Source organism: Saccostrea cucullata, unplaced genomic scaffold (genome assembly GCF_032062105.1).
Source record: "Saccostrea cucullata isolate Sc308-1 unplaced genomic scaffold, CSIRO_AGI_Scuc_v1 ctg279, whole genome shotgun sequence".
NCBI classification, from domain to species: domain Eukaryota; kingdom Metazoa; phylum Mollusca; class Bivalvia; order Ostreida; family Ostreidae; genus Saccostrea; species Saccostrea cuccullata.
In genome coordinates, this window is record NW_026933486.1 from 447,580 (window position 1) to 460,337 (window position 12,758).

The 12,758-nt window shown below is 36.5% G+C and overlaps 1 protein-coding gene across 3 annotated transcripts; it reads left to right on the plus strand.

Moving 5' to 3' along the window:
* The first annotated feature begins 360 nt into the window (after positions 1–360).
* Positions 361–12,519, plus strand: LOC134238465 (tetratricopeptide repeat protein 14-like). 3 transcript variants are annotated; one of them, XM_062720597.1, is made up of 15 exons: positions 361–399; positions 435–467; positions 2,093–2,251; positions 2,780–2,892; positions 3,358–3,434; positions 5,330–5,534; positions 5,643–5,734; positions 6,085–6,122; positions 6,500–6,640; positions 6,740–6,811; positions 7,286–7,405; positions 7,963–8,085; positions 8,779–8,893; positions 9,162–9,292; positions 9,381–12,519. In XM_062720597.1, exons 3-15 carry the CDS (start codon positions 2,109–2,111, stop codon positions 12,067–12,069), a joined length of 4,059 nt encoding a protein of 1,352 aa, XP_062576581.1. In that variant the 5' UTR covers positions 361–399; positions 435–467; positions 2,093–2,108; the 3' UTR covers positions 12,070–12,519. The 3 variants fall into 3 exon arrangements, with proteins under 3 accessions (XP_062576581.1, XP_062576580.1, XP_062576579.1); XM_062720596.1 differs by lacking the exons at positions 361–399; positions 435–467 and adding exons at positions 622–948; positions 1,041–1,799; XM_062720595.1 differs by lacking the exons at positions 361–399; positions 435–467 and adding an exon at positions 622–1,799.
* The last annotated feature ends 239 nt before the right edge of the window (positions 12,520–12,758 follow it).

Genomic DNA, 12,758 nt, shown 5'->3' on the forward strand with positions numbered 1-12,758 from the left:
ATGGCTCAACTCCTTACTTAAATATACTTCGCTACTCTACAGCATGCAGACGCTCTAACCATCGCGCCACGCGGGCGATGGGAATGGTTAATTTTTTATAAAGTTGAAAAGTCGAAAGTTTTTACTTTTTAAGGTGTTGATTTTACCAGAGACATTCTGTATGTCTCTGATTTTACTGAGTAAACTTGTGATATAATTTTTTTATTAGTTCCTTGGAATTTTTAACTATCCACATCTGATTTACACCACTCAGCACTCCTCGAATAAAATGTTACACAGTACTCTCACTTCTGTAGTACTGTTAAATATCTTAGCGAGGAGTAAAGATACTTGTAACATTTTAACATCGGGATCGATAACTCATATATTGAAAACACTTTTGCATGCCCTCCATGTTTGGTTGGTGGTTGTTGGATTTTTCTTTTTCAGTTTAACAAATGAAGAAGGTTTTACGGAATACAACATAGGTTTGCACATATTTTAATCGCATTAAATTCCTGCAATGTTGCCTGTTGATGTTGTTTTGGGGACAAATTAAGAGTCAACATTGAAAAACATAGAACAAGGAGTGACAGATCTACTTGCTCTTTGGGCAAAGGCTTCAGCGTCGTATCGCCAATTCGAGTTAATAAATCCGTGTTTTCTTTAAAGAGTCATGAACGTGTTAGACAGTGTATTCTTGATTGTATTTGAAAACTAAAACAGAAACTTATCCTTATAAATCGTGTCAACTGTGTTTTGTACCATGCTTATACAGTTACACTCGTTTGTTTGAACACGAAATAAAAGAATCGAAGTAAAATAAAGGAAATGCGAAGTAAATTAATGCTCCCAGCTCGTTGCAGAAATAATTAGTTAAATTATTACATATATTTATTTATATCTTCGTTTACTTCTCGATCTCGTTATCTTGAATGCATGCTGTGACATCCAGTACGAATATATCAGGTATGCTTAGTTTTAATTATATCCATTGTAAATATATGTAGATCTACTTCAGAAGTTGTCACACATTAAATATTTCATTTCTAATTCTTTAGGAGACCAAAAGCTGCATATTGTCAAGTTGGCCAAGTAATGGAAATGTGCAAGACTGAAAATTAGCTGTTATTTAAATATATATTGTATGGAATTTAAATTGATTTTAATATATTTTTTTGTTTAAATTGTACATAATTATATATTTATCATATCAAAATGATGTAAAGAAAATTACAATTTGGCTTATTTATATGTGGGGAGAAACTAGATTTGAATGTCTCGAGACTGAAAAAGATGATTTCTGATGTATAAGACATGCTAAACGATGGACCACGCCAGTGAAGAGCTATATATCTTACCAAATCTTCCTTTAGTCATGATGTGAAGTGAGTAGTATACAGTGGTTACCTGAAATACATGCTGCTTTGGAAGCATTCCTGTAGCCTTGGAAGATGTCAGACAGAGAATTAAAAATGAGGAATTCATCTGCAACACTCGTAAAGAATGGAAACAAAAAAGTAATGTATACAGAGAAGACGGCAATGGGAGGTGTTTTCATTAAGACTGATTTGATATTACCTGATGACGACGCTCTTTCAAGAAGGCTGACATTTCCTATGATGTTAGAAGAATTTGAGCAATTGATGACAGTACATCTACAGGAAGGCAAATGATTGAAGAGCTTGAACAATCGCTAGTGTTGTTGAGGACTACCATTTAGGGAGAAAGGGAAATAAGATGCCCTCCTAAAATACGAAAATAATGTAGCAATAAAAAAGATGTATAATTTTATTGATCAATGTCTTGGAAAAGACCAGGTTTGTTTTTCTGTGTTTTTTCAGAAATTCAGTCTGAATAGCAAGAAAATTGACTTTTTTTTTTCATTTAAAAAAATGGATGAAAAGTGGTTTTCAACTTCATCCATGCATGAAATGATGATAGAGCAATACAGATCAATTGTTTTTGACATGTATATGTAAGGTGTCTATATCCATAAAAGTAAATCCCTATTATTTTGGTGCTTTCTTGTTCCCCATAGTTTTAATTTTAAATTTGATGGAAGGACTTGCTTGACATTAGAACATGTGTTATTTTGTGAACTTGATTACAGGTTATAAGTTGTCACCATGGACTCTGGACTTCTGGGTCAGGCAGTACAGTACCACGGACCAGAACTCGTGAGATGTCTACAGATAGAGCAGCAGCAGGTGCCCAGTAGCATGACGGAACACCTCGGTAGATACCGCCAACGACAGCACGTCACGACAGGGTAAGGTCAATAGGTCAAGATATCTACTTATTAACACCTCGGTAGATACCGCCAACGACAGCACGTAACAACAGGGTAAGGTCAGTAGTTCAAGATATCTACTTATTAACACCTCGGTAGAACCGCCAACGACAGCACATAACAACAGGGTAAGGTCAGTAGTTCAAGATATCTACTTATTAACACCTCAGTAGATACCGCCAACGACAGCATGTCACAACAGGGTAAGGTCAATAGGTCAAGATATCTACTTATTAACACCTCAGTAGATACCGCCAATGACAGCATGTCACAACGGGTAAAGTCAATATGTCAAGATATCTACTTATTAACACCTTGGTAGATTCCGCCAAGGACAGCATGTCACAACGGGGTAAGGTCAATATGTCAAGATATCTACTTATTAACACCTCGGTAGATACTGCCAAGGACAGCATGTTTGAATTGCAAATTTTTCTTTTTATTGACAAATTTTAGATGTAGTTGAATTGAAATTTACAGTACTTTAAATTTAAACTTTGAATTTAGGCTTCGAGGAGATATATCCCAGAGAATACAGAGTTTTGTGGCTAAGAAGGCAGATTATTTGTTTACACATCTAGAAGATGCTTCAGTAGAGCCACCAGTATCCACTGATGAAGGTATGCTGGACCTCTCATTAGATAATGACATAAATTGCTATAAAAGATGTCCTCGCCAATACATGTACATTGCACAGTTTTAAAAGGGGAGAATCATTTTTTGTTCAGTTCCCCTTCTGAACCTTAGTACAGGTGTTTGATTTAGTACAAATATGAAATGTGTGTTAGTCATGTTTGTAAAGACCGATATTTTATACTTATTGTCCTTATAACTTAAAATGAAATTTCTGTCATCGTTTATGATGTTCTTAAGAAGAGAAAATTTCCCCCTGTACAGCATCAAACAGGACATTTTCGGAAGCAATCAATAAAAAAAAAATTAAAGTACATTGTTTATAAATATACATGCATATAGTGATGGTAAGATCTCTGATTGAGAGAGCTTTCAGCATTGTTTGATCTATTACTAGGTCTATACTTATGTCAAGGTGCCATCTCTGTAGTCATTATAATATTTATTACCAGATACTTACGCCAAGATGCCGCCTATTGAGTCATTCATGGGGGTGGACTGGACCGCTGCCAGAAGACATTTCTTCAATGTGAGTACATTTATAGTTTGTCTCAATGACTTTTAGAAGTAACACTTATATTGAAACTTTGTAAATTTATTGTACTGGTATTTTAACTGTTTAAAGAGTTGTAAAATGGTATTTTTTTCTCTAGATACAATTCTTAATTATGCGAGTTTTTAGCTCACCTCAACGAAGTTGGGGGAGCTTATGTAATACCCTCGGCGTCGGTGTCGGCGTTGGCGTCCCAGGTTAAGTTTTTTGGAGCAGTTTTCTTTTAAAGTACTTCTATGTCCTATATTGATTAGACATGCATGGAAGATGCTTCTAATGTGTTTCATTGTACCAGTCAAAGTTTCAGATGCTGCAATTTCAGCAAAGGAATGGCTAGGTTAATGTTTTTGGAGCAGGTTAACATTTTTGGTGCAGTTTTTGGTGCAGGTTTCATTTCCAAGTAACTATAAGCCCTATGTTGACCAAACTTGCATGGTTGATACATCTAAGGATGCATACTACTGGGCTTGCTTCGGATGCTGAATCTGACCTACATTTTCCGAATGAGTGAACAGGTTAAAGTTTTTGGTGCAGGTTTCATTTCCAAGTAACTATAAGCCCTATGTTGACCAAACTTGCACGGATGATACATCTAAGGATGCATACTATCAGGCTTGCTTCGGATGCTGAATCTGACCTACATTTTCCGGTTGAGTGAACAGGTTAAATTTTTTTGTGCAGGTTTCATTTCCAAGTAACTATAAGCCCTATGTTGACCAAACTTGCATGGATGATACATCTAAGGATGCATACTACCAGGCTTGCTTTGGATGCTGAATCTGACCTACATTTTCCGGTTGAGTGAACAGGTTAAAGTTTTTGGTGCACCAAACATTTCCAAGTAACTATAAGCCCTGTGTTGAACAAACTTGCATGGATGATACATCTAAGGATGCATACTATCAGGCTTGCTTCAGATGCTGAATCTGACCTACATTTTCCGGTTGAGTGAACAGGTTAAATTTTTTTGTGCAGGTTTCATTTCCAAGTAACTATAAGCCCTGTGTTGACCAAACTTGCATGGATGATACGTCTAAGGATGCATACTACCAGGCTTGCTTCGGATGCTGAATCTGATCTACAATGTACATTTTCAGGTTGAGTGAACAGGTTAAAGTTTTTTATGCATAATTCATTTCCAAGTAACTATGACTTCTTTAATGACCAAACTTGCACGGAGAGGATGCATACTACCGGGCTTGCTTCAGATGCTGAATCTGACCTACATTTTCTGGTTGAGTGAACAGGTTAAAGTTTTTGGTGCAGGTTTCATTTCCAAGTAACTATAAACCCTATGTTGACCAAACTTGCATGGATGATACATCTAAGGATGCATACTACCAGGCTTGCTTCGGATGCTGAATCTGACCTACATTTTGTGGATGAGTGAAAATGTTAGTTTGTGATGAATGTATCATTTCCAATTAACTATGAGCCCTATAATGAGCAAACTTGCATGGACGATACATCAGGATGCACACTAATGGACTTACTTTGGATGCTGAATTCGACATACATTTTTTCAGATAATAGACCAGGTAAAAGTTATGGGTGCAGGTCAATTACCAAAAAACTTGAAGGCTTATATAACATTGTATAAACCAAACCAAACTTGCACAAATGTTGCATCAGGAGATGAAAACTCTCAAATTTGCTTCAGATGCTTAATTTTAATTACATTTTCATGAACAACTAGTTTAAATTTTTTATGTAGGTCTATTTCGATGTATCGATCAAAATTGCTTAAATATTTTCATTTCTGGAATGTACACTTTTTGTTGGTTAATTGTGTGACTTTGCCTTACTTAAAGACATCATTCGTTGAGGTGAGCTCTGTAATCTCTGATTACCTATGTTTGTTTTATTTTTAGAGTTTAGAGAGATACGACATTGTGATAGGGGTCGTGACCTCCTCACTGGAGAGTGGACTTGTCCTGACTCTCCTCTGTCTGGATAACGACAAAGCTCGAGATATCGACGAGATGAAATTAACGGCATTCTGTCCCGCAAAGGAGCTCCCTAGGGTCCCATATCAGAGCCCCACAGAGGCTTTTACTGTCAAGGACAAAGTCAGAGGTCAGGATTCAAACTTTTAGGATCGTAAAATAACTTTTTAATTATGGTGGTTTCCTAACAGATTTCAGTGTGCTGGCATTCTTGATATTGACTTGTGTTGTTTTGTAGGTGTGGTAGTGAATGTGAACTCGGAGTCCGAACGCATCATTGTCTCGTTAAATGAGAGAGCTCTCTCTGAGGAACAGGAGCACATTAAATTGGTATGAATCTTAGAAAATTACATAGTGTAAAGAAAGGTTTTAAAAATGTCCCCAGTATTAGAAATCAAATACAGTAACTTTTATTACTTTATTTGCCAACTTAACAAAATTTTTTTTACTTTTTATTAGAAATAAATATATATTTTAAGGATACTTCATGTCTCCAGCATGAAAAATTCAAACAGCTTTTAAAATCAGATATACATATGTTTTTGCCAATATAAAAAGAACATAACAGAATGTAACAACGCAATTATGATTTTTTTTTTTCATTTCTAAAATTTTAAGTTTTCTTCTCTGACATTGTTGAATTGGATAACTATTATCTATATATATTTTTTGATTTTCAGGGTTTAATTAATGCAGATGAGTTTCCTGTGCAGTATAGGTAAAAAAGACAAAGATGAAGGACAAACAAAATATCTGATTGTGTTGTGTCAGAGGGAGATGTTCTTTAAGTCCAGCAGATATATTGAAATGCTGAATAATCCATTTTTGTTTTCAGACTCATATAAATGATTTTAAAAAAACTTGAGGTTAATATCACACACCCATTTTTTTGGCACAGAAAAGATGTTCATTATGAAACAAAATTGAACACTACACAGCTTTTGACACATATGAAGATAATTGAAAGGAGTAACTAAATCTTTAATATAAAACTGAGAAGAAAGGTCCCTGATAAAATTTTTAATGTATTTTATATATGTTGTTTCAGGCGTAAGTTACATGTTTGCGGTTTGACCTTTGTATGTTTTATTACAGGCGTAAGTTACATATTCGCGGTTTGACCTTTGATGAACTCCTTCATTCGATTCTGGGGTTTAACAACATGGGAAACGTGCCCTACCTATTGGGGGTACTGAAGCTAGAGGACTCGTCTTCCTACATGAGAGGCCTGCATAAGTATGTATGATTGTAGATTTATCAATGAATAGTAAAGATTTAACCAAAAAAAGAGTTTCTGTAATGCAACATTTGTCTGTCAACATTGTAATATTTTAGATTGAAACTTCCGGAGAAAGAGATGGCTGAGGGACTGAGAAAACAGCAATCCCAAAAGTGGGCACTTCAGAGGTACATAGTGGGCTCATTATAGGTACATTATGGGCTTTTTTTTTTTTTATATGTTTTTGTTTTCATTGCAATTGAAATCAACGAATGACTTCAACAGGATACTAGAAATATTTTGTAAACTGTGATTAGGTATTGCAAGGTCATGTCAAAGTTCATTTTCGGACTATGCTTTACTCACATCCAGAATGGGAGGAGTCGTACATTTTGGCTGTGGATTGCAACGATGTCTTCTGAGTAGTAATTTGCAAAATGTGAACTCAAATTTAAAGTAGTTTTGATGAAAATTTTAAATCATGACAATTTCTATCAATGCACAATGATGCATACTAATTTAAATTTCTTGCGATTGATATGTATCTGTGGATAAAACATCAGCCTGTCTGACATCTGTCTACACAAAATGTAACAGGAAACCATGATAGGTGTTCACTTTGATAACCAGGTGTTGACATGTGCAGACTTTTATGTTTTCAGTGTTGCAGAAGGTATCAAATATTTTAAGATGGGAAAGCAAACAGAAGCGATGCAATACCTGAATAAAGCACTACAGATTGATGCATTAAATGTGGAAGCTCTAACTGCTAGAGGGGCCCTGTAAGTATACAAAACAATAAAGCACTACAGATTGATGCATTAAATGTGGAAGCTCTAACTGCTAGAGGGGCCCTGTAAGTATACAAAACAATAAAGCACTACAGATTGATGCATTAAATGTGGAAGCTCTAACTGCTAGAGGGGCCCTGTAAGTATACAAAACAATAAAGCACTGCAGATTGATGCATTAAATGTGGAAGCTCTAACTGCTAGAGGGGCCCTGTAAGTATACAAAACAATAAAGCACTACAGATTGATGCATTAAATGTGGAAGCTCTAACTGCTAGAGGGGCCCTGTAAGTATACAAAACAATAAAGCACTGAGCAGCCTGGTATGTATAGAGATAAAGAAATCCTGCAGATTTATGTCATTGGCTGGTAGGAGGTGGCAGATAGCAGCAGCCAAGAGAAAACTAAAGGACATCCCGTACACATAGCTGTTATAAAATTCCTTTCAAAGAAGAGCTGAGTAGTCAACAAGAGAATTATATTTCGCGTATTAAAAGAAATTGTTTTTCACATACAAGAACTAATTAATATCACATTTAAACTTGTAGGTATGCAAACAATGAGAGCTACACTAAAGCTATGGAAGACTTTGAAGAAGCTTTAAAAATAAACCCCAACCATCAGAATGCTAAGAAGTACATGTATGAAACATTACTAGCCGTAGCCCGAATGTAAGTAACCCACATTTTAATTCCTTACGTATAGTACATTTCATTTAAAGCAAGGTATTAAAAGGGGGAAAGAACTATATGCGGTATATTGCATATATTTGCCCCCACAAAAGTCAAATTTTGAAAACTTCCTGAAATGTGCTGATTTCAATAAATTATATGAGAAATATAAATTAACAGAAAATGTTATAGTGTCAAAGCAGTGTATTCACAATTTTTGTTTTTATGACGTCACAAACTAGTCCGATTTTATATCCTTTTTCAGAAAGAGGACAAAATGGACAAAATTTCAACAATTTTAGCTTTAAAATTTATAGAAAAGTTTGTTCAGGAACAATATTGACATATTTCATTGATATTATCATTCTACACATAATATCAAAATATTGATCCTGAACACACTAACTTTTTTACTCAAAATATCGACGAAATATGTACATTTTTTCTGTAAGCTATGACTTTGAAATTCATAAAAAACTGAAATTTATGTCATGTTTGTGACGTCATTACGTACATATGGCGTCATTACTTATGAATATATTCAGTGCTTTTAAGTCAGCATATACTCCCCTGTTTACGAACTTAATTAAATATATCTCCATCAAAGTTTGATTTGGGGGGCAAATATTGGTTATTGCCGAATAAAGTTCTTTAGGTTGAAATGTTTAACATGACTGTTTTCTCTGTTTACAGGAAGGAGGACATAGATAATTTTGAGGAGGCTGAGATGTACATAAAGAGGGCCCTGGACATAGAACCTCAGTCTGTAGAGGCCAGGGAGGCCCTCCGATTCCTACTCTACAAAAAGGTACGATAAAAACGGGGTTCTAGTAGATATTGCTCCTACAAACAAGAGTGATCACTGTACAAAGTGTTTATAATATCCTATATCCATATTAAGTTTAAACATAAATGAACGATAAGCTAATTGTAGATGAGTTATATTTTTTAGTACAGGAAGATGACTTAATACTCTTAAGTTTTGCTATATTACAGTACCTATTGAAAAACAATCATCTGTCATTCTTTTGTATGTGTAATGAAAACAGTGTTGTGAAAAGTAATAATTTTTGTAGGATCGACAGCATATGAGTGACCGTCACCGCAAACAGTCGCGATATGATGACGGGAGAGATTCAGATGAGGAAATGTTTATGGATCGCACCACAGCGACACTGAAAAAGTTAATTAACGAGGACAGAAGCAGGTGAGGCAAAGCAACAAGAAAGTAGTTCTTTTTTGTACTTGAGAAATCAAATCATATTCACAATATTTAACTCTATATTTCTATTTAGGAGTGACAAGAAAAGAAAGGATAGATCCCCACGAAGTTCAAGGTCAAGGAAGTCAAGGTCACCAAGGTCTCCAGATTATGACAAGGATATATTTGGCAGACGTAAATATGATGGTATTCCAGGCTTGGATTTTGGACAGGAGACTGAGAAATCAGAGAAATCCCCACCAAGGCAAAGATATAAGTCAAGGTCACCAGAGGAATCTAGGCAAAGATATAGGTCAAGGTCACCTGAGGAATCTCCAAGTCGTCAATACAATGTAGACCATCAGTCATCTTTTATGTTTAAAGGAAGAGATAATGATCGCAGTGGAGGTGAATATCCAGATTACAGGAAGAAATTTGAAGAACAGTCCAGAGAGCTGAGAGAGTCTAGTGGAAGCAGAGACAGACAGAGTATGGAAGGACGAACAGACAGACGAAGTATGGACAGAAAATCTGATAGAAAGTACCTGGATAGAAATCCAGATAGAGACTTGGAGAAATATCCAGATAGAAGTAGGAATATAAATCCTTATCCTGAAGGACTGCACAGAAACCCGGACAGAAGTACCAGTGAAGACCAGAAAAGTATGGAGTACCAAGAAATGCCCAGAGAGAAATCTCAGAAAGAGGAACTTGATTTATTGTATGGGGACATTGATGATTTTGATCCTAACAGACAAGAAGAGGAAAGGGTGAAAAAAGGCCTCACTGAAAATTTAATGAAAATCAAATCCAAATCTACTGAACCTTTACAGCTGTCAATAAAGAAGGAAGATAACTCTAGATCTCTGAGTCAGAAAAGGAGTGTTTCCCCAAAGTCAGGAAATCACAGCTCTATACAGCTCAAAGAAGAGAAAATACTTCATAAAGATGAAATAAAGAAGGAGAGTTTTACAGATGATGATAAATCAAGAAGTGAGAGCGTGTCGCCAGTGAAGAAGAAGAAGGCAAAGAAAGTAAAGAACAAAGATGACAAGGCAGAGAAAAAGAAGAGAAAAAGTCGAGGAAGCATGTCTCCTCGGGAAAAAAGATACTATAAAGACGAAAAAGATATGTACAAGAGGGAGAAAGGTATGGAGGAGATGGAGGGAGACAGAAAATACAGAGGTGAAAAGAAATACAAAAAGAGGAAAGAATATCCAGGTGATGTGGACTCAGAGAAAAAGAGACCTGACAAGATAGGGTCCATAGAAGAAGTGGTGAAATCGAGGTGGGACAGTCCGTCAGATGAGAAATATTACAAAGACTTGAACCCTGTAAGGAAGTCGAGATTCGATTCTGATGATAAGTATCAAGAACAAAAGCCTAAGTTGGAGACGGTCTCCAAGTTCCGCAATACATTTAAAGAGACCTCGGAGAGAAGGGAGGATGTGACTAAGGTTAAAGAGGAAACAAAGGTACCACAAATACAAAAGTCGTCATCGAGGGAGAGAGAACCAAGAGGTGAACCCAAAAAATTTAGTCTTCCATCTAAAGAAGACCTGGATAGAGAATTTGAAGGAATAAGAATCCACATTCGAAATGACAAATACAGTTCTGTGGAGGAGCAGAAAGGAAGCCTTGGACCGGTGGGCGTGCGACCTTTTGACAGCGTAGAAGAGGACCCTGTCAGCATCGTGAGTGTCCTACACTCAGAGCAGATTTACGCTCCCAAACCAGAGCCAGCGTATCAAGAAGAACTGTTTGAAGTCAAGTTAAAAAGAGATGACTCCCCTACCCAGCATGAAAGATCAAAATCGAATTATCGGAGAAGACGTTCCCAGTCCTCCTCCTCCTCCAGTCGAAGCCGGTCCTCCTCCTACGACAAAAACAAACATAGTAGAGGACCGCCATCACATAAAAAGAGAAGGTCAAGGTCACGCAGTAGTCACAGCAGGTCACCAAGTTCCCATCGTGGTGGGTCTGGAAGGAAAAGGTCAAGGTCACCTCATAGTGGTGATGAAAAGAAAGACAAGAATGATATCGGGAAGAAAATCTATGAGATTAATCGGTATAATAAGAACAGAATCTTGTCTGATGGTAAATCAATAACTATCAAACCTTTTGTCAAGCTGGAGATTGGGTCTCATGGGAGAGGGGGTGGGAGGGGAAGAGGGGATTCAAAATTCATGGATAACAGCAGGGGGAGAGGAAAGTATTTTGATAACAGTAGAGGGAGGGGGAAGTTTGTTGACCGAGGAAGAGGAAAGTATGTAGATAGGGGAAGAGGAAAGTATGTAGATAGGGGAAGGGGAAAGTTTATAGATAGAGGAAGGGGAAAATTCAGAGGAAGGGGCCAGTATCATGACAGCTATAAAAGCAGGGGGGACTATCACAAGGATCGTTCCTACTCCTCAAAGCGAAGGTCAAGGACCAGATCGAGGTCAAGGTCAAGATCTAAAGACAGATCAAGGTATAGATCAAGGGACAGGTCAAGGTCACGCTCAAAACACAGGTCAAGGTCCCCCAAGAATTCCCGTCCTAAGAGCAGGTCTCCACAGAGGAAGAAGGAGAGCTGGTCCCCGCCGATTGGTCAGGGTAGTGGTTACTATGGTCCAAAAGCTGGTAAACCAGGAAAAGCAGACGATGATGTAGCAGGGGCTAGTGTTCCCATGACAACTGGTGCTCCATCAGCAGAGGGCAAAAGTTCACTAGATATGATGGAAATATTTCTGGAGGAATTGAGGCAGAAGAAAATGCAAGCAGCTGCAAATAACAATTTTTAACTTGAAAAAAATTTCTGTACATTTAAAAAAAATGTCCATTTTAATTTTCATTGAAATTTGATAAAGTATATCAAATTCTGTTTTAAATGTATGTTATCAAATGCTTGTGTTATTGTTCATTGGTTTTACTGTGTAAACAATTGATGATTTAGAAAAATTGTTGCAGTGTCTATGTAAAGATTACTTTTCTTGAAATACCAAAGACCCCAGAAATATGGGATTGAGAATAAGAGACATTCAATTTGTGGTTGTTGTATAAGGTACTGTAAAGATTGTGCTCATAATCATGGTAGACTTCAAGTCACTGAACCACTGAGCGAAGTGTATATAGTTCTTGTAGACAATACTTTGTACAAAAATATATCTTTAAAAGATCTAAACAATTACCTAGATTCTCTTTTATCAGAAGTTTCTTTTATGTGGAGATTATTAAAACTTTAAAAACTTCAATCTTTGAAATGCGTTTGATTGACACATATCTTACCACTTTCACAAAATAAACTTTCTACTTTAAGCTGACTCGTAAATAGGCATACTGTATACCATTTTCTAATTTAGAAACTACAATATCAGCACCCCTAGAATTTGTTTCCCCAGAATGCCTACTTGTCACAGTTATCGGTAAGAAATGGTGACACATGAGTATGTTTTCATCCTTGCATTACCCTTCTTTACATTTTATTGCAGTT

Excerpts from the sequence above, each read along its gene's own strand:
- LOC134238465 (XM_062720597.1), top strand. The coding sequence starts at position 2,109 with ATGGACTCTGGACTTCTGGGTCAGGCAGTACAGTACCACGGACCAGAA. Across the intron at positions 5,535-5,642 it reads TGTCAAGGACAAAGTCAGAG|GTGTGGTAGTGAATGTGAAC; the intron begins GTCAGGATTCAA and ends GTTGTTTTGTAG. Across the intron at positions 6,123-6,499 it reads GAGTTTCCTGTGCAGTATAG|GCGTAAGTTACATATTCGCG; the intron begins GTAAAAAAGACA and ends GTTTTATTACAG.